General features: G+C 32.2%; 1 protein-coding gene across 1 annotated transcript; it reads left to right on the top strand.

The window, feature by feature from the left end:
* The first annotated feature begins 623 nt into the window (after positions 1-623).
* On the top strand, positions 624-25795 carry LOC131853107 (uncharacterized). The gene is made up of 20 exons (XM_059203922.1): positions 624-972; positions 2162-2313; positions 9369-9555; positions 10879-11124; positions 11619-11747; positions 12335-12464; positions 12930-13069; positions 13591-13745; positions 14281-14465; positions 14893-15056; positions 16065-16290; positions 18034-18145; positions 19973-20089; positions 20726-20837; positions 21406-21536; positions 22064-22171; positions 23627-23757; positions 24062-24122; positions 24871-25098; positions 25706-25795. Exons 1-20 carry the CDS (start codon positions 657-659, stop codon positions 25793-25795), a joined length of 3120 nt encoding a protein of 1039 aa, XP_059059905.1. The 5' UTR covers positions 624-656.
* The last annotated feature ends 855 nt before the right edge of the window (positions 25796-26650 follow it).

Below are 26650 nucleotides of genomic sequence, written 5' to 3'. Positions count from 1 at the left end.
TTACTACATTATAATCTAATTCCACTTACCGTGCAAACGACATCTGTTTCCTCAATTTATCACAAACAATTAAAGATTGTTAATGTTGTGTGCCAATACTTTCGTTATTGTTAACGTTATTGTGTACTTCTACATGTTTTAACTTAATACTTTTATGAATTTTCTTAGTAGAAACACAATCGCTACTTGTCCAAGAACAATAAATACTTAAAGTAAATGATTATTATGGTTGAAAGAAGATGATTATTAGATGTAATCAACAGTTTGTCGTGATCGAGACAAAAAATATAGTCTCTTTTTTGATGGATCAAATATATTTTAATCCTAAATTACAAGTTAATATTTTGACGAGGTGAAAAGTTGTCTTCGTAATACATGCACTTATTAGTCCTCCTGTGTGGTAACGCATGAGTGTTACCAGAAGGCATAACAGTATAACAAAAGTATTTCCCTTATTTATTTAAATCCCATTATTTTATTTTAGGTGACCCACAGGTAACCGGCAACATATTTATGATAATATAAGTAGGTCAAGATAAAAAAGTTCGAATATCTTTCATGAAATAATATTTCATATATATTATTGTCTTGACATTCACAAATGAAAGTCTTGTCAAATATTGAACAAATACTAATAAATATAACGATTTCAAGTCATGGAAAAGAAGCGATCTACTTTCACGTCGTCAAAATCTGGTCGAGGAAAGGAAAAAAAAACCGATGTACTAATAAACAAAGGGAAGGGTGATTGTAGTGCTTCTCAAAGTACATCACACACGCAATTCTTTCGCGTTGAGAAATATGGAAAAGTACCTGAAAGAATCACAAAGGAGGAATATTTGGGACACTTGGAATCAATATCAAGCTCATCTGACAGTTTCCGCTGTATACACGGGCCCGAAGGAAAACAGTACACAGCTAAGGGGAAGATGAGAAGGAATCTCTTGAAGAATTTAGATCCTTTGCCAATAAGTAAATAAGTTTATGTGATAGTAGATCAAGTCTAATAATTAATTGAATTGATAATGAATTTTATTGCAGTGGTAGTCTCCATGACGACCTAGGTGGTCTAGCGTTTAGTAGACCACCTTGCATCTGATAGTCGCGGGTAAGATTCCTCGAACAGTGCAAATATTTGTTTTCATGAGAACGATTGTATTTGTCTGGGTGTTTTCTTTGTTCATATATGTGTTTACAAAAAAAAATCTGATACCTATAACAAATCTTCGCTTGGCATGGGATTATGTGTCGGTGTGATTTATCCTGGGGTTATGTGTTATTACTAAAAAGCAACTATCCTCTATAAGTTAACCCCTCATGCGTTGCAATTCTGGATGACTAAGATGTCGAATCTCAGTATGCTGTATCTAAGTTTTCAACTGTAACACAGTCTAATATTATAGCGGCTTAGCTGTTAAAATATAGGTATACATGCAGGCGACTTTTTACGGAGTCTACCTCATGTACAGTGGATATAAGAAGTCTATAAATAATAAAATAACTCAGATATTGCAGTCTACCACGACACAGTAAGGATGACCTCTTAATTTCAAACAACATTCAACGTTGTTATAGAAAGTGCGCCTTGAGACGATTGTCCTTCTAATGATAGAAACGCGCTTTCCTTTGCCCACATATCCTTTGATGGCTGGTAGTCCAGTGATTTAGACTGGCGTGGTATTATGGTGTTATTTTTAATTTCTTTTACGCTAATGGCCTCGTAACTAACATTAAGTTTACTAATACCAGTGGTCAACGTTCAACTGAGTTTAAAGCTTAAATGTCCTTATGATTATTTATATCATTGGATACATACCTACGTCGTTTATATATTTGTGAAATTTAAACGATACATACTGTCCTATTTTCGTAATAGATACTTCAATTTTAACGCTTACATTTTCGTTATGTTGGTGGTATGCTAAGAGGTTTGCCTTAATACTGATAAAAAATTATAGATTATAGATCTATTTTATTACAATCTTCTATAACTTAATTTTTAATATTGGAGTATTTTATCGATTACTTTTGATAAAAAAATTGCTGGAATAAAAAAGATAAAACACTTCATTAACTCGACTCGGTTTATAAGACGTTTGATGTTTTTGTGAATAAGGAAGTAAAACTAGAACGTACAGGTATAGCATATTTGTCTTTTTAGACCGCAAATGGAACGCTGATTGCCCGCTCTTGTACAGTTGGGAGATCGTAAAGAAATTGGAGTTTCTAGTTACAGATTCGACGGTAAATAACCAAATCGACCGGCTAGAAAATCATTTGCGGGATCTGTCCACTATATCTTGTAATGGTTATGTATCCTTTTAAACGGCCTAACCTAACTGTAGCGGTTTAGCTCGCCGCCTTACTTTCGATGGTTGTGGATGCGATTTCTCAGACATAACAATACCTATTTGTATTCAAGAGTATGATTATTTGTACCTGTTTAGGTATTTTCAATTTAAAATATGTATGTATTTACAAAACAAGGATCGATAATAGCTGCCCAGTACCTACCCATAACTCAAACTCTGTTTAGCTTGAGATTACATATACGTAGTGGTGGTTATCAACGTTATCTGTATATATATATATATATATATAAATATCCCCTTGGGCACTTTGTGGCTCAGACGTGCCGTATAGGTAGTTTTTTGTTGATCCTTTTTCACTTGTTGATCCGGAGGCCTTTTGTTGATCTAATGCCAGATGACCATATATAAATGTTGATCCGTTTTGAGCCACAACTGTCACGACGAGTAATAATAATAATTAAGCGATTTATACACGATTTTATACAAATCCACCTTTTTGGCATACGAGCAGTTCTTGATCCAATTCAAACGGGCCAATCAGGGTGCAGCATTTGCCAAGGGCTTCCTCATTGGCACGTTTGGGCTACTACATTATGGCTACAGTAACTTAATAATGTCTAGCTAGTATTTCAAAAATAATAGTCTACCTAATCTAAATATTTATAGAAATCAGTCTGGAGTAACGTGACTCCAGATCAAACCTCAATACTTGTTATTTTTTGGATGGGAAACTTTTCTTTTGTAACAACGTTACTGAGCGAATAAAGAGAAGACGCAACGGCGGATCCAGGGGGGAGCGTCATGGAGGTCATGGGAGTCATGGGGGCGTCATGACTCTCCCCCCCCTTAGCCCAGAACTTAGGTAGACCACTAATTGAACTAAAAAATAATGAAACAGCAAATTTTTTTGCACGATCGGAGTGTTGGTGCAGTAGTATTAATTATAATTAAACATTGTTACTTAAAACATAACAGTTAAAGTACTATAACACTAAAAGCAAAATAGGTATTTTCAAAATACTTTTTCAAAATAAATTACCCTTTGAGTTTTTGTTCAAACCTCAGATATTATATTTATTTTAGGTATATCAATCAATACATAGTATAGCATAGTACAGTCTGTCTGTCTGTCTGTTTGTTCCGGCTAATCTCTGAAATAGCTGGACCGATTTTGACGGGACTTTTTTTGGCAAGTAGCTGATGTAATAAGGAGTAACTTACGCTACTGTTATTTTAGAAAAATAAAATAAAATTTCACGCGGACGAAGTCGCTGGGGCCAGCTAGTCTATAGATATACCGAGATTTAATGTTTAAGTTGCTATTATGTTATTGACAAAATTTTACTGTAATGTTACTATTACGTTATCCTACACAATTTGTATTATTTTGGATGAATAAATAAATAAATAAATAAATAATAATCTATACATCTATACATTTAATAAAAATTGGAGTGTCTGTTTGTAATATTGAAAAAACCGTTTTTTACTACATGCATATGAATATATATAAGGTACATATACCAAAATAACTATTTTTATAATTTTAGTCTGTCTGTCTGTCTGTCTGTTTGTTCCGGCTAATCTCTGAAATGGCTGGACCGATTTTGACGGTAATTTTTTTTGGCAGGTAGCTGATTTATAAGGAGTAACTTAGGTTACTTTTATTTTAGAAAAATAAAGTTAAATTCCACGCGGACGAAGTCGCGTGTACAGCTAGTTGTCGGTAGTCTAGCGATTTAGCTAGCACACTGCTTTGATTCCTGCTTGGTAGTCGAGGGTTCGATTCCTCGCACGCTGCAAACATTTGTATTCATGAGTATGATTGTTTGTAACGGTCTGGGTGTTTTCTATGTCTAGATAATATATATGTATTTACGAAAAAAAATCTTTGTATTTATATCAGTACCCATAACATAATCTTCAGCTAGCTTAACTTTGGTCTAGATGAAGCTGTGTGAATTGTCCTGAGATTACTATTATTACTATAATAAATCTTTTCAAATCAGCCGATGTTTATTTTTGCCATAATACGTGCTGTTACCATGTGATAATATTACGTACGTACTTATTAAACTATTAACTTATTATTAAATTATTAACTATTTATACTGTTTTAAATGTGATGCGTTCATTATTTATATTTCCTTTGAATTAAAGACAAATGTATATATATATATATATTTATATACACTTGCACACTTAGTTGATCCAGCCACGATCCGTAGATATTGCTGATCCACTGTCTCTCTCTTTCTATCACTATCTTTGTATTCTAATATGCGATGTTGCCGTTCCGGCCGAGACCATGCGTTGTTGCCAAATGTATTCGTCGATAGTAGTAGATACTTATACTCGATATATATTTTTTCAACAATTTCCTGCAATAGTGAATCCGTATCGGCATTTTTTTTAAATGCACAAAGATTTTTTGGCTCTGAATATATTTAAAAATCATTTACTTGTGTGTTGATGAATTTATATACTAGTACATGAAGTACCTAATACTTGTTTTGATTTGAATAGGTAGCGATATTATGAATTTATTATACGTAATCTAAAGATTTTGACGAAATAAAAGTAATTAGTTATCTGTTAACCTTGACTTCATGCTGGCACCAGTATTATCAGATGATGAACATACTCTTCGAAAACTTACAGCAGAAATATCGTGTTTGGACTCATTAGATAGGTCTCGATGAATAGAGTTTAAAAAACTTAAAATAAATGGTACATTAGAAATAATGTATAAAAACCCCTTACGTAAAATTCAACCACTTTAAACTTAATAATAATAATAATTAGGAAAAGAGAAAAGCTATACATGCACTGAAAGTAATTGATGCCTTCCACACAATATTTTCAGTATTAAACAACTCTGTTTGTTCAGTAAAAGTGTAAATACACTGGTAACCTTTAATCATATTTTATATGCAAACATTACATATACAAACACTAAAGTTTTATTTCAGAATAGCCAGTAGTTTTCAAGAAATAAGTCTTTGAAATTGTACGTGTAACTTATATATATACCTACTAGTTTTTTCACCATAACAAACAACACCAATATGGCCTAGTTAGTAGTTTACCTGTGTACCAATTAATAATAATAGTAATCTCAGGACAATTCATACAGCTTCATCTAGACCCAAGTTAAGCTAGCTGAAGATTATGTTATGGGTACTAGACAACTGATATAAATACAAAGATTTTTTTCGTAAATACATATATATTATCTATACATAGAAAACACCCAGACCGTTACAAACAATTTAATAATAAGTTAATAGTTTAATAAGTACGTACGTAATATTATCACATGGTAACAGCACGTATTATGGCAAAAATAAACATCGGCTGATTTGAAAAGATTTATTATAGTAATAATAGTAATCTCAGGACAATTCACACAGCTTCATCTAGACCAAAGTTAAGCTAGCTGAAGATTATGTTATGGGTACTGATATAAATACAAAGATTTTTTTTCGTAAATACATATATATTATCTAGACATAGAAAACACCCAGACCGTTACAAACAATCATACTCATGAATACAAATGTTTGCAGCGTGCGAGGAATCGAACCCTCGACTACCAAGCAGGAATCAAAGCAGTGTGCTAGCTAAATCGCTAGACTACCGACAACTAGCTGTACACGCGACTTCGTCCGCGTGGAATTTAACTTTATTTTTCTAAAATAAAAGTAACCTAAGTTACTCCTTATAAATCAGCTACCTGCCAAAAAAAGTACCGTCAAAATCGGTCCAGCCATTTCAGAGATTAGCCGGAACAAACAGACCGACAGACAGACAGACAAAAATTATAAAAATTGTTATTTTGGTATATGTACCTTATATATATTCATATGCATGTAGTAAAAAACGGTTTTTTCTATATTACAAACAGACACTCCAATTTTTATTAAATGTATAGATGTATAGATTATTATTTATTTATTTATTTATTCATCCAAAATAATACAAATTGTGTAGGATAACGTAATAGTAACATTACAGTAAAATTTTGTCAACAACATAATAGCAACTTAAACATTAAATCTCGGTATATCTATAGACTAGCTGGCCCCAGCGACTTCGTCCGCGTGAAATTTTATTTTATTTTTCTAAAATAACATTACGTAAGTTACTCCTTATTACATCAGCTACTTGCCAAAAAAAGTCCCGTCAAAATCGGTCCAGCTATTTCAGAGATTAGCCGGAACAAACAGACAGACAGACAGACAAAACTTGTAAAATATGTTATTTTGGTGTATGTACCGTATTTATATTCATATGCAAGTAGTAAAAAACGGTTATTTCAATATTACAAACAGACACTCCAATTTTATTTACATGTATAGATGTATAGATTAAAAAAAAAGTAACAGTCATAAGGCTAGTCGTATGCCTAATATATATAATAATGTAATAAATTCATTTAAACAGAAATTGCGGGAACATTATTTAAATTTGTAACTTTTTTACTGTCCTTCTCCTTTTTTCACATCTTTCTGTTATATCCATATAGTTCTCTCTATATTTTCTGATTTTCTTACTTTCAATTTGAGACTGTACTTATAATTATATATAATATTTATACATTTATGGGTTATATTTAGATATATATTTATGTATGTATATTGTTATTTTTTTATAGAAATGTATATTTTGCTTATCTTTATTATCTTTATAAATCTTTTTTTGACATTTCTTATTTATATTAGTGCACCGCCAATAATCTTTCGCTGCACCACTCATGGTTGCCTGGTAAATAACGCGGCAAAATATTAAGTCCGCCACATGTACAAATTTTTTTGTGCATTAAAGTTAAAGAAATAAAAAAATACAATACTGTTTAATGAAAATGCGTGTTGTCTAGTGCTTTGAGATGTATCAAAATAAGGTCAACAAAAAAGTCCGTGATGGTATATGTCTATCTCTTAAGGATAACCAACAATAACCATTTTTTATCTTTTACATTTTACGGGATTTTTTTTTTATCGTATGTTTCCCTTAAAATCATGTAAACTATGTTATTAAGTCATAATCTAAAGAAATAATAATATTTTATAGTGACATATCCACTATAAAATACCAAAAAGTAGCAATGTAATTCGTTACGCGCGAATCAGGTGTTAGAAGGTCAAAGGTCGGTGCACCCCGCGTATTTGATAAATAGTGCTTCTCTGGATGTCTTTAAGAGAAAATGGCAGTATGTACGTGTATATGTACAAGTCCTTAAGTGTTAAGTTTTTCAAATGTACATACAGTAAAGAATAAATATTTTTAAGTACAGTACTTACGTACATTAATATAATACCTACTTTTTACTTGTATCTATTGTTATCAAAATTAAATTATAAGTTCTTAACTTGACCACGACTATGTGACCCTCTCTTGGCGCCAAAACGAGTGAAAAAATGAACAGCATACGACGACGACGCAGTACCTATAGAGTGGAGCAACTGCTTATTCAGTTTTATTCAACTATTTAGTCCCTCCACCGTTACAATGAATGGAGGCGGATATTACAATGTACGTAGCATTGCGAATATAAAATATCTAGATTAGGATAATAAATTCATAATTCATAGGCCGTTACGGTATCAGAGCCAAAGTCTTCTTTCTTTGTTTATGTACTGTTAGATGCGACAGCGACTTTGTTTTTATATTACTATGTAATGATTGATATACCTAAAATAAATAAAATATCTGAGGTTTGGACAAAAATTCAAAAGGTACTTAATTTTTAAAAAGTATTTTGAAAATACCTATTTTGCATTTAGTATTTGAAATACAAAACACAAAACTATTTTTGTTTTTAGAGTGACATTTCTATGAATTCACTGTCGATAGCGAGCGATGCGATGGAAAAAGATAACCGTTTATAAAAATATAATAAATAACCCTGGACAATTAACACAGACTGATACTGAACTGATATAAATAGATATTTTTATTTTGTAAATACATATATAATATACATATAAAACACCCAGACCGATGAAAACAATCGATGACCGATGAGTACAAATGTTTGTATCGTGCGAGAAATCGAACCCGCGACCATCGGATGTAAAGCGGTGTGACCACCGAGGCAGTCGAAATATATAAATAATCTTATGAATTTAATTTATTCTAATTTGTTTATGTGCGCGGGGTGCGGTGTACGGTGCTCCCCCCTGCCTCCACCGTTGCTGGAGCTTGCATGTATGGAGCATTGCGAATATAAAATATCTACATTAGTAAATTAATAAAGTCATAATTGATAGACCGTTACGGTATCTATATATATTCGGATGAAAGTAAGTATCGCAGTAAGGACGAGTATATAAAGTGATCAACATAATTAATTGATTTTTGGAATATATTCAGAGCCAAAAAGTCTTTGTGTATACCAAAAATTTAGCCGTTCGGAGCCATTCAGTCACGAATTATTAGTAAAAAAAGTGTCGAGTATATCGTACTATCGACGAATATATATGGCCGCATCGCAAAATAGAATGCGACGTTGCCATACCGCCTGAGATATACGCGATAGAGGTCAAGTTATTCAGTGCAAAAGGTGGAATCAGCAAGTGTTTAGGTTGTGGCGTGATCAACAAAGTGCCCAAAGAGGTGTTTATATATATATATATATATATACATATCTTATTACTTAAATTACCCATAGGTGAAAATGTAGCTGTAGCATTCATAAATATGTCTTGGATTATTTGTTTACATTTTTGTGGTGGAACATTAATTTTTGAGTTTTTTTAGACCCAAAAATTCTGTATATCTTTTAAAAATTACAAAAGATAACAGAATGTTTAGAGAATATAGGTATAAAAGGCGGTCTTATTGCTTACCTAAGTGATCTCAACCAAGCAGCCTGTGGGTAGAAAGTGGCGGAGGAGTAGAATGAAAGAAACCTAAATAATAATATCTAGTAATAAATATATAATATATATATATATATATATATATCTAATCTATAAGATATACATATATATATGTATCTACACATATTATATATATACATAAAAATGTTTATTATCCTTATGAAATGAACAGAAAATTGATATTTTAAGTAGTCTATGTACAGTGTTAGACTATGTGATAGAAGCACAAAATAAACATTCAGTGTTAAAAGAAGTATTGAAATTATTGCTGGAGAATATGGATAAACCGATTCTATTGAACGCTGCTTCGGATGTTGTGACGTACTTTGAACCACTCAGAAAGTATTTAGGATTTTTGGGTATGTGCTTTTCATACTTTTAACCTTATTTACCAAATATGATCTACATCAGCTTCGCATGTATATATTAATATAATATACAGCGTATATCAAACTTGTATAATACTTGTATTTACATTATTCATGAGTCAGTCAGATCAATCATCTAAAGGTCTCTGCCTTTAACGTATTGTTTAAGTATAAACCTATAGTTACTGCATTGTGATATTGTCATTTGTCACCTATAATCATAGGGAATACTATAAAGATCCCGCAATAAAATTGATAAAGCAAATGATAAATCCTAATAATTATGATGACATTTCTCCTATTTGTGACAAGGTTACAGCTTTCTACATTCCATCAGTGGTCTGTTCAAAGAGGACGGTTGATATTGATGATGAATTCCTTAAAAGAATTACAAATAACACAAGGAATACTAATTAGATTAACATGTACAACATTAATGGGGTCAGTAATACTCAAAGGATTTTACTCCTATTAAGGTAGCCTGTTGTCACATGGACCCCACGTGCCAGACGTGATTGGGCGCAACGGTCCACTTTTACTCAATAGTTTATATGTTATTTATATTATACTCGTAATTATGTACGTACGTACGTTACGTATTATAATTATTTTTTTTTATTGTAAGAATACCCAGCTACTGATAAATATATTTGCGTGCTAACCGTAAATGATCTTTGACGACTTTGTTGCGACAGAAGAATATCTCAAAAGGAGACCCTTCCTCAGATTTTAAATTCCAGGCTTGCTACCATTTTGTTTTATGTGCATTTCACTTATAACTATAGAATACATACACACAATATTGAATAAAAGTGATTTTTAAGGACTATACTTAATCTAACACGGTTATTTTTTTATTTCTAATGTTTATTTAAATATTTTGGGTCTTTTACTGTATTACTTATTACTAAACACTTATTCCATTTTATTTTCTGCAATTCTTATTTCTATTTGGTAATATGTTTAGCACATACACGGTTAGAAATAGATTTCTGCTATTTAATTTTAGAATAATGTTTTAATTCTTAATCTTTTAGAACATTCTTAGGAAATAGGTAGTTATTGCTGTTGCTTTACGTTTTGTAGGTCACTTTCTTTGCACAAAAAATATTCTCAAAGCAATAGTATAACGTTAATGTCCCTTAGATTTTTTATGTATTTGTTAAATGTTTTTGTGTGATTGATACTGTAATAATCGATTATGTGTAATTGTAATGGTACGCCATAAATAAAATTCAAAATTATATACGTTCCCATAATATTGTATTTCCTACATATTTTTCAGTTTGCTGTATTCTTTTTTGTGTTGCGAAGGTTACCTTTTAACGCAAATCGCCGATGAAGATCAATTCGATCTGGTCTCCAAGGGTATACTCTGGCAGCTGTCAGCACCTGACCATGCTCGGGGCCGCGGAGCTACTCAACTGCGGCATACTCTCGCCGCAGCGGCACCAGTGTTGTACCAGACAATTGTTAGAATGTTAGCCGTCAGTACCTCGCACAGATACTCGACCTACTTAGAGGTGGCCCTCTTACTGGCTTGCGATAATGTTGATAATTGTAAGCGACTACAACTTTATTTACCACTTTATTTCAAGAATTGAGTTTATATTGTTATGTTGTATAAACTTATTTTAATAAATAAATTAAAATATGGTCGTGCCCTGATGGCACATGCGAAAGTCAAATGTTACAATATGAGAAACTCCAAAGATTTGGCGGGAAAGAGGATTGGTATTAATGTGGACTAATATCCCCACTGCTAGCAATGTACCATGTCAGGTTTATCTCCACGCGGAAACTCCTGGAAACCATCGTTATAATTTTTTGGTGATTTTGTCACGATGGCCTAACTAACCGAACCTCATGCTTAATTTACAATCCACCACTGGTGCCCCGCCATAAGAAATATGACAAAAAGAAAAATAATACATACATCCCATAAAACAAGCCGCCTGATAAGTTGCGTTCAAATATATCCAGCAAAGAGTGGTCGTAACAAGTGTTACATTCACATCAACGTCCATGGTTGTATATATTCAAATAAATTTCAGGTATAGAAATGATGAAAGAAAATATTATTGAAAATATATTTTACCGCTTCAATCCTTACTTCCCTGAAAGGAAATTGCCAGCATACGATATCAATCCAGCAGACCCACAAGATTATAATGTAAAATTAGGTACTTTCAATTAAGTATAGTATGTATATATTTATTTATTTCTTGTTAAAATATACCATACGTTTGTAATTATTAGTATTACAAACATATTGTGTGGTATATTTTAACACGAAATAAATAATGTATGTAATAAATTAGAATATCGATTATTATATAGTTCTATATTTAGATTTTAAACATAGTAAAAGTATAAATATGCCCAAGAGCATCTATTTTAAGTTAAGGTTTTGTAAACATCAAAGTAGGGTACAAAAATTTTCACATAAAAGTTAAATATTTTACTTATGTTTAAACTAATTAATTAAGTCGTGGAACATAGATTTAGTCTGTAATGTAATGAATAGAATAGAATAGAATAGAAAATCATTTATTCAAATAAACTTAATTTAGGCACTTTTGAATAGTCATAACAATTTGTTTTTTATCTACCACTTAATGAAAAAATTAAAGCAAGGATTTTTGAGTATTTAAATTTTTACATTGTCCGTGCTGGATTCTGAGCTATAACAAATACTAGATATAGATATTACATGTATATCTCGTTTGAGAATTTTGATCTGAATAAATATGTCATTTTTCTAATATAGGCGACAGCGGTATGAATATGTCAACTACGCTTTCTTTATTATTGGTACTGGGAAAGACTACAAAACAATATTTGAATGATAATCCAAACTTCCAATTACTTTTACCGTCTCCGGATAATTATGCTCAAAGGTTTGTTTTCTCATGCCATTTGGATTATATTACTTCTTATATAACATTTGACAGCCACGGTGGTCTAGTGGTTTAGTATACCGCTTTACTATCCGATGGTCGTGAGTTCGATTCCTCGCACGGTACAAAGATTTGTATTCACGTATTTTATTTTTATTAGTTCGTTTATATATTTGCGACATAGTTACATTTTTGTTATATTGGTAGAATGTTAATATGAGCAAATATACAGATTAAAAGTTATACTATTAAAATAGTTTATAATTACATTTTTCATATTGGGATGTTTTATCACTTCCTTCTAAATGAAGAATATAGCCAGAATGAAAAAGATGAAACATCATTAACTCGAATCGGTTTATTACGTTTGATGTTTTTGTGAACAAGTAAGTGAAGCGGCATCAATAACGGCACCGGTATTGCCTGCTATCTTATAACATTAATATTCCGAAATTATTGTTGCAGATGTTTTGTGTGGGCATTTAGATACGAGTGCCGAGCAAGAGGACATGGCCATCAGCGGAACACAATGACTGTCATCGCGACTGTTCTATTGCACTGTTTTGGTGACCGGCTGATGACTTTCTCTACTTATCTCATGCCAGGTTATTTTTCATGTATTCAGAGGACATTTTTCATGTACTTCTTTAGCCTTCAAGCAGTAAAATGCTTTAGTTGTCAAACGAAACCTTATCAAGAAACTGTTATCGGATTTTTATTCTCAGCAAAATAAAAGTTCTTTGCTGTTGCTTTAATGCTGCAAATTAGGTATATTGTTAGGTACTTTTATATAATTTATGTCCCTAAAAATTAACTTATTTTTGTGAAACATCCATTGTAGAAATTTAATTATAAATCATATATTTACAATTAATTTTAAACATTATTATTAATTTTAGATTACAACACAATATGAACGTTATTCCAATTAATTAATTTCTCTTTATGGAACAATCTGATCTAAATAGGTTAATTACGCGGCTTATTTATCTGAAATGTGAAGCTTCATGTAATAGTGCATAGTATTGAAATTAGAAACTGCGTGCCAAAGTTTCAATATATTGCAATTTTTTATATGAACTATATTTGTATTTGGTAATACTTTTTTTAATGAACTGTTTTATAGATGTGATGTCGTTGTCAGTGTTGACTGAAATACCTCCTAGAAAAGATTGGACGTCCTCTGTAAGCTTCAACACCTCACAGGTGGATGTTCAGTTCAAGAAAATGCTTATATATTTATCAGTAGATATGATCAAGATCTTCCCGTATAATAAATTTGTAAGTTAATGTATCTTCATTTATAACGTTGTAGGAAAGTTATATATATGTTGCTATAGAAAAAAATATCGTTAGAACTAGGTAAATATAAATAAATCTACCACTTCTTGTCTATGCCGGCCTCACTCTAATATGTAGTTTAACTCAGTTTGTATTATCACTAATACAAACTGAGTTAAACTATTAGAGATTAATATTAAGATTGTATTTATCATCATGGGTTTAAATCAAACCGAATTGTTTTTTAAAGATTCTATTACATAAAAAACACTATGGCTTAAAATAACATATAATATTGTAAATAAACATTCATTCCATTTGATTTCATTTATTATGAAATTAATGAAACATTATAAAACGTAAAAACAACTTTATACAAAGTTTAATTACAGGTTCGCCTCGTGCGGGTTCCAGTGTATAATTGTATCTAATATTTGAGTCTTTCAAATATTTTTAATATAAAAAACTAAATAATCTTCTTCTGTAAAAATTATTGCGCTTATTGATGATGAGTTGAGTGATGAATTGTTTTTAGATGGTGGAATCTCAATACTGGCTTCTTGGCCTCATGTACCTACTTGATCCAGGCCTCTGTTACCTCAGGGCTCGGTGGTCACCAGCTCTTTTCGCAGAACTTCGCAAAACAGCTCTCCAAGCGTTGGTGTGTACACTGCCATTAGCTTCACATCACTTGGTGAAAGATTATGGACTGATAAGAAGGTATATATAAGAAAATAAATTAACATCTATACATATATACATCAAATTGGAGTGCCTGTTTGTAATATTGAAATAACCATTTTTTACTACTTGCATATGAATATTAATACGGTACATATACACCAAAATAACATTTTTTACAATTTTTGTCTGTCTGTCTATCTGTTCCGGCTAATCTCTAAAGTGACTAAACCGATTTTGACTATTTTTGACAGGTAGTTGATCTAATAAGGAGTAACATAGGCTACTTCCTTTTGACAAAGTTTAAATAGCATATGCTGGTCATCACTCTATGCTTTTCAACTCGTAAGCACTCCGAACTGACTGTAGATTTGACATATCATAATAGTCTGAAATAGACCTACATAAATTATTTAGTCAATTTTACAGGAAAGTATATTAAGGATAACCTTGTTTGTGTTTCTAGAATAATGTGGTACATCGAATGGTACTCCGAGAGTCCATATGAACTGCCGGTACTGTACTGGTGTGTTAGACTTCTACAAGTAGCCATTTATAATCGAGTTACACCAGAGCGCACTGCCTCCATTCGCGACCTGTTCGAAACACATGGCATCATTATACTGATTCGTAAGTGTTAATACTCTTACTAGTATTATATAATATCATGTTATCTGTGCTAGCATTAATATCACTCATACAGCTATGACATGCTTGTCATCTTACTGTGGCTGTGCGCCGTCCAATATTGTACATCTGTGGTGCATTACGGTTACGCGGGAAAAAAAAATGACCAAAAGGTCTTCTTCTGCAGGCATACTAATTAATTGTTCTTCATTATTAATTATTTTATATTGTTGTGAATACTATTTATGTTTTCAATTTACGTTTATTATATAAATTATGTTTATTGTATAATAATAAAATACATATAAACACTACAAACCTGAATACATATAAATACAGCCCCTACTATAATACCTGACAGTAAGACATCTTATCAAAATTGACTAAACAGCTGACAGTTAAAAATAATTACAAATTCATCTGGAATCAATCTGCTGATGATAGATTTGAGATATTTGAAACAGGCATAGTTAGGCTATAAGCCATAATGAGATACGTAGCATATTCTTCATGAGTAGAAAATGACTGTATTTATATTGATAGCCACTGAGCCATTTCATTTGAATTGAAGTAAATTTCTACATAGTCATAATTAAAAGTTCGCGACTTCGTCGCCGTGGAATTTAACTTTTTTAAAATAATATAGGTATGTACATTTTTCAGAATAAAAAAGTAAGTTACTCCTTATAACATTAGCTATTGAAGTCTCGTTAAAGTCGTTCCAGCCGTTTCAGAGATTAGCAAGAAAAAAAAACAGACAACCACACAAAACCTAGATTTATAATTTTATTAATCTAAGTAACCTATATAAGTATATATATATATAAGTATACCTATATCTTTTTATATGCATTTAGTAGCAATATGTTGATTTTTTATTATAAACAGACACTTTTTATTTTATTTATTTGTATAGAAATACATTTTGATTCCACCTAATTGCCATATTTTAATAATGTTTTCAATTCGAATACTAGTACTGAATTGATAACTATATTTTTCTTTTTACAGATCTATGTTATACTCTATTGGGACAGAAGTCGCCTCCCATACAAAAGAGCCAAGCCATCATAGCTCTGTGTCTTCGATTACTGACCAGCGCTGTAGAGAATCACACACAACTCAAATGCTGCGTGTATCCCAATATAAAATGGCCGACATGCGTCAACAGTTTAGCTAGGAAAATGCTCGACATAGTAATGTTTTCTCTTGAAAATCATTTTATAATCAGTGACAGGTACGCATCGATATGAATATTATAAATTCGAAATTACATATATATGTCTGTATAGTGTTTTAAATTTGAAATTATTTATACGTCTAAATAATGTAAATCCCCTCCGATCAAATCCCCCGTCCAATTCAAACGCGGATCGAAATTACAACGGCATGAGCCAAGATTCGATGCCCTCAGGGAGTTGACCTCCATTCGCTCTATAAGTCCTTCCACGGGTTTAGGGTGTCATCTGCATCGCCTCCTATCGTCCGGTAGAGCTAAGTAAGGGCCTGCTGCAGCCAACAGCATTAGGGTAATAAAAAAAATAGTAGAAATAGTATAGTTTACCGAGATGAATATCGAGCGAGTTTCAATAGTAACAACAGACGAAGATGTGTGAAGTAGACGAATATGTCTGCCCATAAAAGATTTTATTTACCATCTTCGCCCAGCTCTTCAGTTTACCAGTGATCATGGCGGTAGAAGCACTGCCGAAATTTCGGGAACAGAATAAAAATAAAACTTAGTTTATACGTATGTATATCTGCCAGTTTATGAGGTGAATGTATGTTGTGGACATAGCCTAGTTTTTATCTCAAAAAATACAGGAGACGTTGCTCGTATCGTCTGGTATTGTATACGCAATACGCGGCTCCAGTATCTAAATGATGGTTTAAATCAGTGTTTCCCAATGTTGTGCCCACACCCCAAAAAGGGGCAATTCGAAAATTGACTCTTTATTAAAATTATATGGTTGTGAATTTAAATTTTTCATTATATGTTTTAAAATTTACTGTTTCATTAACATTTTCCTAGGGATTTCTCGCTAAAACCTATTTCTGTTTCTTAAGTGAACAATTAAATTTTTTAAAGTCATAAATTGTATATTGTATAATTGCATTGAATGTATGTTGTATAAGGGTAGGGGGCCATAAGAATATTAAAAAAAGTACAGGTGAAACGTGGCACTAAAATAGTTGAGAAACACTGGTTTAGATTTTACATAAGGTATGTAGGAACATTTAAAATTGGTTTAATATTTATTGCGAGTAACTTTACTAATGTTCATATGATTAATATTACCTACTAATGTTGATACATAATTTTTATCGATATTAAAATACTATTATATATACTATAGAATAGCAGAGAGGGTGGACTCACTGCCGCCACTGAATCATAGACCGTTTTGTCTCCTTTATTAGTTTTAAATTTTATTATTGTTTGGGCATATACATTGGGCAATAATTGTATTAGTTTATGTTTGAGACAAATAAAGATTATTATTATTATTATTATTATATAACTTGATCGCGCCAAACCACACGTTTGTTATAACTATCAATATGATATAGGATGCGAGCAATTAAATACTTAAAACTGTGACAATTACAGACCTTGGCCTGATTACAGGCATTTAGTGTAGATACTCGATATGCAAACAATAATTAATCCTGGAATGTAACTATAACTGTCCGAGTCTTAATTTAATTATTAGAGACCAAGTCGTTTTAATCAAATTTTCTTAATATCGGTTCATCCGTTTAATCGTAGAAAAGTAACAAATAAACGGTCAGAAACGCTTTCATATTTATTATATTTATAATAATAATCTCAAGGACAATTCACACAGTGCCATCTCGACCGACGTTAAGCTGAAGCCTGTGTTATGGGCACTAGAGAACTAATACAAATACATATACATCTTTTTACACAATGTACATTCAGCTATCAATGTACACTAGTATGAATTGCACGTTGCAGGTGGTTAGTGTCATTGCTCAATTTTATTTGGGAGTCAATAGTATGGAAGAAGGAATATAGAGAAACTTTTATTAGTAACAATGGTATTTACAAATTGTTGGATATAATAACAGTAAGTGACTAATTGTTATTAGGAGTGTGATTTTTAGCTGATTTAGTCATTTGTATGCCTGTCACTCGAGTTTAGTATGTAAAATATATATTCGGTACCTATCTACCTAATTAATACAATTTCAGTCAGACTACGTTAATCGAAAAATATATTTGTATATACCTACTTTATTTCGTGTCCATTGCTTTAATTTTATAAATCAAATAGCTACTCGCCTCGGCTTCGTCCAGGTGTAGATGTATTATATATATAAACTTTCCTCTTACATCGCTCTATCTATTTAAAAAAAACGCTTCAAAATCCGTTGCGTTGTTTTAAAGATTTAATCAAACATAGGGACGGACAGACAGCGACAGCGACTTTGTTATAAAACAAATGTGTAATGAAAACAAAATCTTTTTGGCACTGATATTGTAATTTGTATGCGTGTTACTCGAGTACTGGTACCTATGTTGATCGAAAATAATACTATTACGTTAATAATATAAGTACGTACTCTATCTGGGGTCCAGAGTATTTTACTAATCTCTAGGCTTTCAATTGGCTTACTACTAGTTTCCCTCATATTATTGTAATAATAACCTAATCAGTAAAAGGAACTGAGACAAGGGCCGCTCTCACTCGGGGCCGTTCGACAAGATCGTGAGATTGTGAAAAATATTCACTAACAAACGGGAATCGTGACTTCCTTGCGTTGGATAACTAAGTGTTCAATTGAATTAGATGTTGACTCTTGATTGGTTCGCTTTTCAATTCTGGATACTTCTTTTTAATTGGTTTCACTTACTTCCTAATATCAGAATAGGCCGTGTATGTTAAGAAATAAGAAAAGACTAGCTGTGCCGCGGTTTCACTCGCGTTATATTTCAATAGAAAATATAGCCTATGTGTTATTCTGATGCCTAAGCTATATTATTGTAAAGTTTCATCAAAATCCATTCAGTAGTTTTTGCGTGAAAGAGTAACAAACATCCATACTTACAAACTTTCGCATTTGTAATATATGTATTACTTCCTGTGCCTGCGGTTGCACCCGCGTCAAATTTGAATATAAAATATAGCCCATATGTTATTCTGATGTATAAGCTATGTTACTTTAAAGTTTCATCAAAATTCATTCAGTAGTTTTTGCGTGAAAGAGTAGCAGAGATCCATACAAACTTTCGCATTTTTTGTTCCTGGTTTATCCGCGATCTGTATGTCTATTATAATCGGATTGTTTGGCAAATGGCAAAGAGAGTTTGCAGTCCATTGCAAGACTTCTTATTTGATGATGCCCTCTTTTTTTAAAATTTTAAATGTATGCCACATGTATAATATTAATAAAATAATTAATAGTAGATGATCTAATGATCAAAGTAAAATCACGGCGTTATAATTAGTAGATATAGTAGTAGTAATATAGTAGTAGATTTATTGAAAACATAGAAATAATTAGGTGCGTACTTAAAAATTTAAGTACACAACAAGTGTTACATATTTTTAGTAGGTATACTTATATATAATATATAGTATATATATGCTGATTAGTTTCTTACCTCCCGTATCTTTTCTAACAACTGCTGTAAGTCATATCTACTTATACCGTACTCATAAGTTGTATATTCTTCTTGTTATATAGTCTATATATGTATAGATTTTGTTACTTTTATCATTTGACATACTTTAATAACAAAATATATTAATGTTATAATATATATATGAAACAAATTATATGAAAGACTGAACGTGAGTTTAATTCCTAACACTATGTACATAATATATTTCTATATTATGTACAAAGTAGTTCTCACGTAAAATACTTAAAAATTATTTGAACCTTTACAGATGACAAGTGCTCCGGTTCAATGCATCGCCCTGGCGCTTGTGTGTGATGCTGCGCGCGCAGGAGACGCTGTCGGGCAGCTGGTCACGTGGAGAGCGGCTCCTGGGGCTTCCAGCGCGGTAGGTACATTACATTATTTTTCAAACAATATAGTTACACCATAAAATGTCAAAAGTTTAGTCTACAGGTTTACTTAATTTCCCTAATCGACTGTTACGGCATATGAAGACATAAACGACACAAATAAGAAGAAAACAGGTACTAACATATGTATGCTCTAAATAACGCATAGAGTAGTAAGAAGAAGTAGAGTAAATATTAATGTATAATTAGGGTATTACAGGCAATATATCTAGTATATTAAGAAAAAAAAACTTATAAATGTATATGTGTAAACAGGTGATAATAATAAGATATGCCAAAAGGATGTCGCTACATAGGAAGCGACAGATATTATTTTAAATACTAATAATAAAAAAATGACACTCAGACAATTCTATACTGACCACTACAGATAAATTATTTTGGAAAAAAACATTTACTCACGAGAGCAACACACAAGTTTCTTGCTCATTCTTCTTGTGATGAAACTGCGTTCCGAATGAGTGATAGAATAAAAAATATGACTATTCCAGAGTGCTTGTATTGAGTTTATTTTAATAAAGATTATTTGTAAATAAAGGGGCTTTATAAAAAGTAATTCAATTGAGTTTCTTGCTAGTTCTACTCAATTGGGTCTATGGCTACTGTTCCAGCACCCAAACCTAGTGAGACGTGGTGCGACTATTGCTAGTTTAATAGCAGCGATATTTCGAGATGAATGTCGAGCTACTGGAGTTAAACTGAATGAATATAGTATCATGCAAGGTGAATTCATAATGAAACTTACTAGCGATAAGATTGAAAAGATGGTACTGGAAGTGGCAAACAATACCATAGTCCATTTGATGGTAAATAGTATTTACAACCTATCGACATAAACAACACTTGGAAATTCAAGTTGAGAGATAGTTTGAGGGAATCAATTCATATACGAATAGATTCTATTAATTACTTGTTTAATCTAGGCATGTAGCTTTTTCAGGCATTATCACTGGTTACTTTTTAAATGTAGTTTACCTACAATTATTTTCAAAAACACCGTATCTATTTGAGAATATTCTTTACCCATATATTAACATATATATTTAGACGGCCTCGGTTATCTAGCAGTTTAGCACACAGCTTTACTTCCGATGGTCGCGGGTTCGATTCCTCGCACGGTGCAAATATTTGTATTCATCGGTCTGGGGGTTTTCTATATATATTAGGTATGTAGTGTAAGTTGTGTTACCTATGCCATGCTTACCGTGAGACTAGAGGGCGCTATCTTAATTGACCTGGGTTCTTAATTTATTATTTATTTACGTGCACATATACCTATATTACTCTTTAGATTTAGATAGTCCTCTACTATCTTCTGCTGTGCGGTCTGAATTGAATGATCCAGAGTTTAGTGAAGGTAAGAACACGCGGACTCCTGTGTGCTTGGCGGCCGCTGATCTGGCTGGCTCTAGGATGTCCAAGGTATAATATAGAATACCTATTTTCGTTGATACTTTATATAATTATTGGTCTCAGTGGTGTAGCCGGTTAGCACACCATTTTACTTTAAATGGTCGTGCTTTCGACTCCTCGTACGGTATATATATTTGTATGAGTATTGACTGTTTGTTTTCTATGTATTTTGTGTGTACGTATTAAAAAAACCTAATTATTATATCAATAATTATGTCAGTTGTCTAGTAACCATAACACAATCAATACACTACACAGCGGTATGTGAATTTTCCAGGGACAATGCACTAAATATGTAACTGATTGCTGTCTATATATAAAAGATATATGAGAAAAACTAATATAATGACACTTTATAACGTAATAGAACTCAAAACAATGATTGAGAATCTTAATCTGTGCATTTGTGTTCTCTACTAACTATATCAGAAACAGAACAACTTAATCAATGTGGTTATAATCGAGTGCTTGATATATGTCAATTGTTTTACAAAAATTACTAGTTTTACAATATTTCTCACTATGTATTCTTCCAGGCTTATGCTATTTTACACATGTTATCAGTTGATCTGGAATACAGAGTAAATTTAGCCGATGAAGCCTATAATCTGTATAAGAATATACAACTGCCACCTGAAGATGAGGTACATAGAGTTTATTTAATTACCGTATAGATTAATCTATGTAATATACTACGGTATGGAGTTATACATTTAATTCTATTGAAATTTTACAATGATAACGGTTTATGTACCTACTACATTCATGTAGTGAAACAGGTACATGTTTTTTCAAAATATTTCTATTTAACAAGTGTTATAACTTTCCTATATTTAACTTGACAAACAATGAGCTTCTCTAAATAAATAGGTAACTTAAGTATGTGTACAAATAAAGTAAAAAAAATATTTATTTATATAGGACATTTTAGCCGCTTATCAACGTAAATTTTTTGTGTTAATATTGTACCCTCTGGTTCAATTCTGTATACATATTCATTTACGAATTTGCAAGAAACTTACCTGATTTCTTTTTTTTTAAACATTACATTGCTTACTTTTATCTATGTCTATGTTTAACATTCAATGAAAATCCCTTGAAACAACTATTGCCATGTAGGTACGTTTGTATTAAGTAATCGTTTTGTGAGTACCTAATAATAGATTTTGTTCTATAAATATGATTTACAGATGTCTTTGCTAATAGCTTTTAATTAATAATAGCTAGCATATACATATATGCTGACATGCCGTGACTTATGCACCTAGGCACTTATGTTGGTTATCGGGTCGGTACTTCCACACAATGGTGGTAAAAATAGCTTTTGTTCAACGTACAAAATTCGTTGCCAATTGTGAATTTATAACGCCAATACGGTATCGTATTATATGAATAACTAGCTGTTCCCGCGACATCGTCCGCGTGGAATATAACTTTATTTTTCTTAATTAAAGGTTTTTTAAAAATAAAAGTAGCCTGTGTTACTCCTTATTACATCAGCTACCTGCCAAAAAAAGTCCTGTCAAAATCGGTCCAGCCATTTCAGAGATTAGCCGAAACAAACAGACAGACAAAATTTGTAAAAAATGTTATTTTGGTGTATTTATTATTTATATTCATACGCATGTAGTAAAAACGGTTATTTCAATATTACAAACAGACACTCCAATTTTATTTATAGATATGTATAGATGTATAAATATCTAGTCATACCTTTTATACCGTTAATACTTATAAAATCTATATTTTATGTCATTACAGTGAGTATTTATATAAATGTTGTACAACGACTTAATACTATTAGCATTCTCACAATATTATTAATTTAGAATTTGAATTTATTATCGCATCTCAACTATAATTATAAACAAAAACACCCGTTTTTTATTACTTAGCAATAGCATGAGGGAACTAGGTCTCTGGAACCATGCGTATATGTATGAGACGAGTTAATGAAAAACGTACCATGTTTTACTTAAGAATAAAGTTTTTTTTACTCGTACCATTTTACCTACTCCGTAACAGTTCTAGCATGAAAATAACGATAAATAGATTAATATATGATATATCATTGTTCTCATTTTGATATATATAAACAGGCTATCCTGATACTCTGCTCTTTTTACTTGACGATAAAACTTAACGAAGTATGGACGGAGACGCAAGTTCAAAATTTAGGACTACTTCACCAAGATAATAATATACTTAATGAATTTCTACACATCGGAAAGTGAGTTTAAAAGGACTTGGACTTTACTTGTAACTGTAGGTAGGCAAAAGATTTACCTCAACAATAATAGTGTACGTAGATCTCATTGGAGTTTATTTCAAAAATATAGATTCTTGATTCACAATTTTTTTTATTGTACCTATGCAGATTTATATGGTACCGTAGACAGCCATAATTTCATGTATAGAAAGAAATCTTCGCATAATTAAATGAATGCAGATAGGTGGACCTAAACTTGAAAACATTTATTCAAGATGTACGCACATTAATACCTATTAATTATTTTGATTTAACTTTATAACAGAGGTTGGGCCAAAGAAATAAAACGCCAGCAAGAACAAGTTATTGAAAATGAAAGAAAAAAGGTTAGTTTAAATCAGCTTGGTCCTAGACAAATATTCATAAAAATATCACAGTGCCTAATCACATCATCCTAAATGATTTAGGACTAGACAGGTAAGACATCTCTAAAAGTGATACACAAAGGCAGGTTTTGCGTCAAGGTTTTCACCATTTCTTTATCTTCATAGATAATGAAATGATGAAAACCTACTGTTAAAAGTAGATCTGACATAAAGAATAAAATAATGTGTTTAAAAAATATATATATATTTCGTAGTAAACTAAAAGTGGAAGGTTATTAGCACAGTAGTGGTGATATAGGCGACCCCCATCGAGCCTACACTAGAAATTACCTTACTCATGAGTAACTGGTACGACGCTACGGGGTCTGGTTCCATCCCCTTCCCACGCAGTGTTATTAATTGCCATCTATTTTTTTGGTTTGTAAACACTAACGTCTAAAACATTTATCAGTATATAAAATTCTTTATATTAGATAAAGTAATGTATACTTATAATATAAAGGATAATAATTTGAGAGATGGATATGAAAATCTTAATCTGGACATTACATATAGCTCCCAAGTTAAGCAAAATGATGAACAAATGTTTGTACCGTGCGAGGAATCGATTCTCGACCAGAAAGTAAAACGGTGTGCTTTACTTTCTGGTTGCGGGTTCGATTCCTCATAGCTAGCTAACTAAACCGCTAGACCACCGAGAATGCATGGCACTCCCATTGGAAACCTGCAAAGTTGTTTCACATTACAGGAAAGAGATGAAGAAAGTTCTTTGTACTCATTCTTGGGTCGCGTGCGCCTGAACGTAGCCTTAGATGCACTGCGCGAGGTGCGTTGTGTGGCGCGTTCAGCTGACCGCGCCTGCATCACGCATGCGTTACTACACGACGCCGTACGGGCACACCACCGCCGGTCCATCTATACGAAGAAACTTGAGGCAACAGTGCTAAAGACTTACGGTCCTACATTGGATGATCAGGTATTTATCAGAAAGTCTTTAATGAAACCGATGAATTTTCTTTTTCTCGTTCTTCTGCTGTTGGTCGCAGCTGGCCTTTAATGCTTCACCAGACGATAGGGGCCGAGTGCAGATAGCACTCCAAACCCGCGGAAGGACTTATGGAGCGGTTGAAGGCCCAGTCTCGCCTGACGGATACTACTATTTCATTCTGAGGGTACCAATAGGGGTTTCCGCTCTTATTTTCTAAAAACTATTCAATGCTTTATCTAACTACTAGAAGTGGGTAGCCGATTTGAATAAGTTAAATTTTAATAGCGGATCTTACCGCTAATAAAATTAACATAGCAAAACGCGTTCGTTCCTGATTTCATCATAAGATATTGGTACCCAATAAAATTTGTGTAGATAGGTTCTATGGAAGAATAATCTCTTAGTATTTAGTAATAGAAAACCGTAAGGGGTTTCTACGTCAATGTTTCATGGTGTTGCAGCATTGTCGATCTAATATTGTCATTCGTTTTTACGGCAATTCTATAGCATGCAGGCCTAAAGTAGCATGCAATTAGACCGTTAGTAATCTGTCCTTGTCCCCATGTCGCGGTAAACAATGCAACTATTGTTTCAGAATATTACCGGTCAAAACTTAAAGGTGTACAGCATAATTCCAAACGCGAAACCAAGGCTTCGGGAAGATTATTCGGCATCCTCCTCCTGACTATACAATTTTAAATAAATTATTGAATTCCCATATAATTTTAATTATAAATCGTCTGATATTTACTATATTTATTTCACCATCTTTTAAACATCACAATGATTAGCTCTCATTTAGGGTCTGAAAAAGTTAAATTTAATTTAAAGTTTTATTTATGGGACCTTGTCTAGGATATAATTTCAGAATTTACAAAAAGAAACACTTTTAACTACGTTTTTTCATGAGAAGGATTGCAATCAATAAATCGGTTTTTAACATTAGGCAGGTAAATACACACTTTTTACATTAAATTGAGATGCTCTTTACTGCTGAAGATCTCAGTGTGTGTAACGAACGACAAAATACTACTGAAAAAGACTAATTAGTAAGTTTGGGCAGGATCTTTCATACTCAAAAATCACAATATTATTATATGAAGATAGACCATGTTCACGCCACGCCAAGCCTATTCAAATTATGTGTTCGTATTTGAACAGTTCTTAATCTTCTTTTACTTTGTTGCACATCGTATAATTATCGATTATGGAAATTGAACATATAAGTAAAATCATATTAGGTCGAAATAAATCCATAACGAACGATTTAATAAAGTTTGAGTAGAATCTGTCAATACTATCTTTAGCCTTGTCATTTCGTAATAGGATTAAGCATATTAGGGCACTACATGCCTGGTAGACCTGTGTGATCACGATTAACCAGTACACTACTTCCGTGGGTAACTGTAGCTTCGCACGACGTATATTAAAAACAGCAGTTAAGAAAACAGAGGATTATATTTTTCTTAAACATTTATCAGAATGAACACAATATAAAAAGAACGAAATACAGAAACAAGCTAATAATACTTAATTCTAG

This window comes from Achroia grisella, unplaced genomic scaffold (genome assembly GCF_030625045.1).
Source record: "Achroia grisella isolate CSIRO2021 unplaced genomic scaffold, CSIRO_AGI_Agris_v1 utg874, whole genome shotgun sequence".
NCBI lineage: Eukaryota > Metazoa > Arthropoda > Insecta > Lepidoptera > Pyralidae > Achroia > Achroia grisella.
The sequence above is the reverse complement of the archived record's forward strand: the minus strand, read 5'-3'. Positions and strand labels throughout refer to the sequence as shown.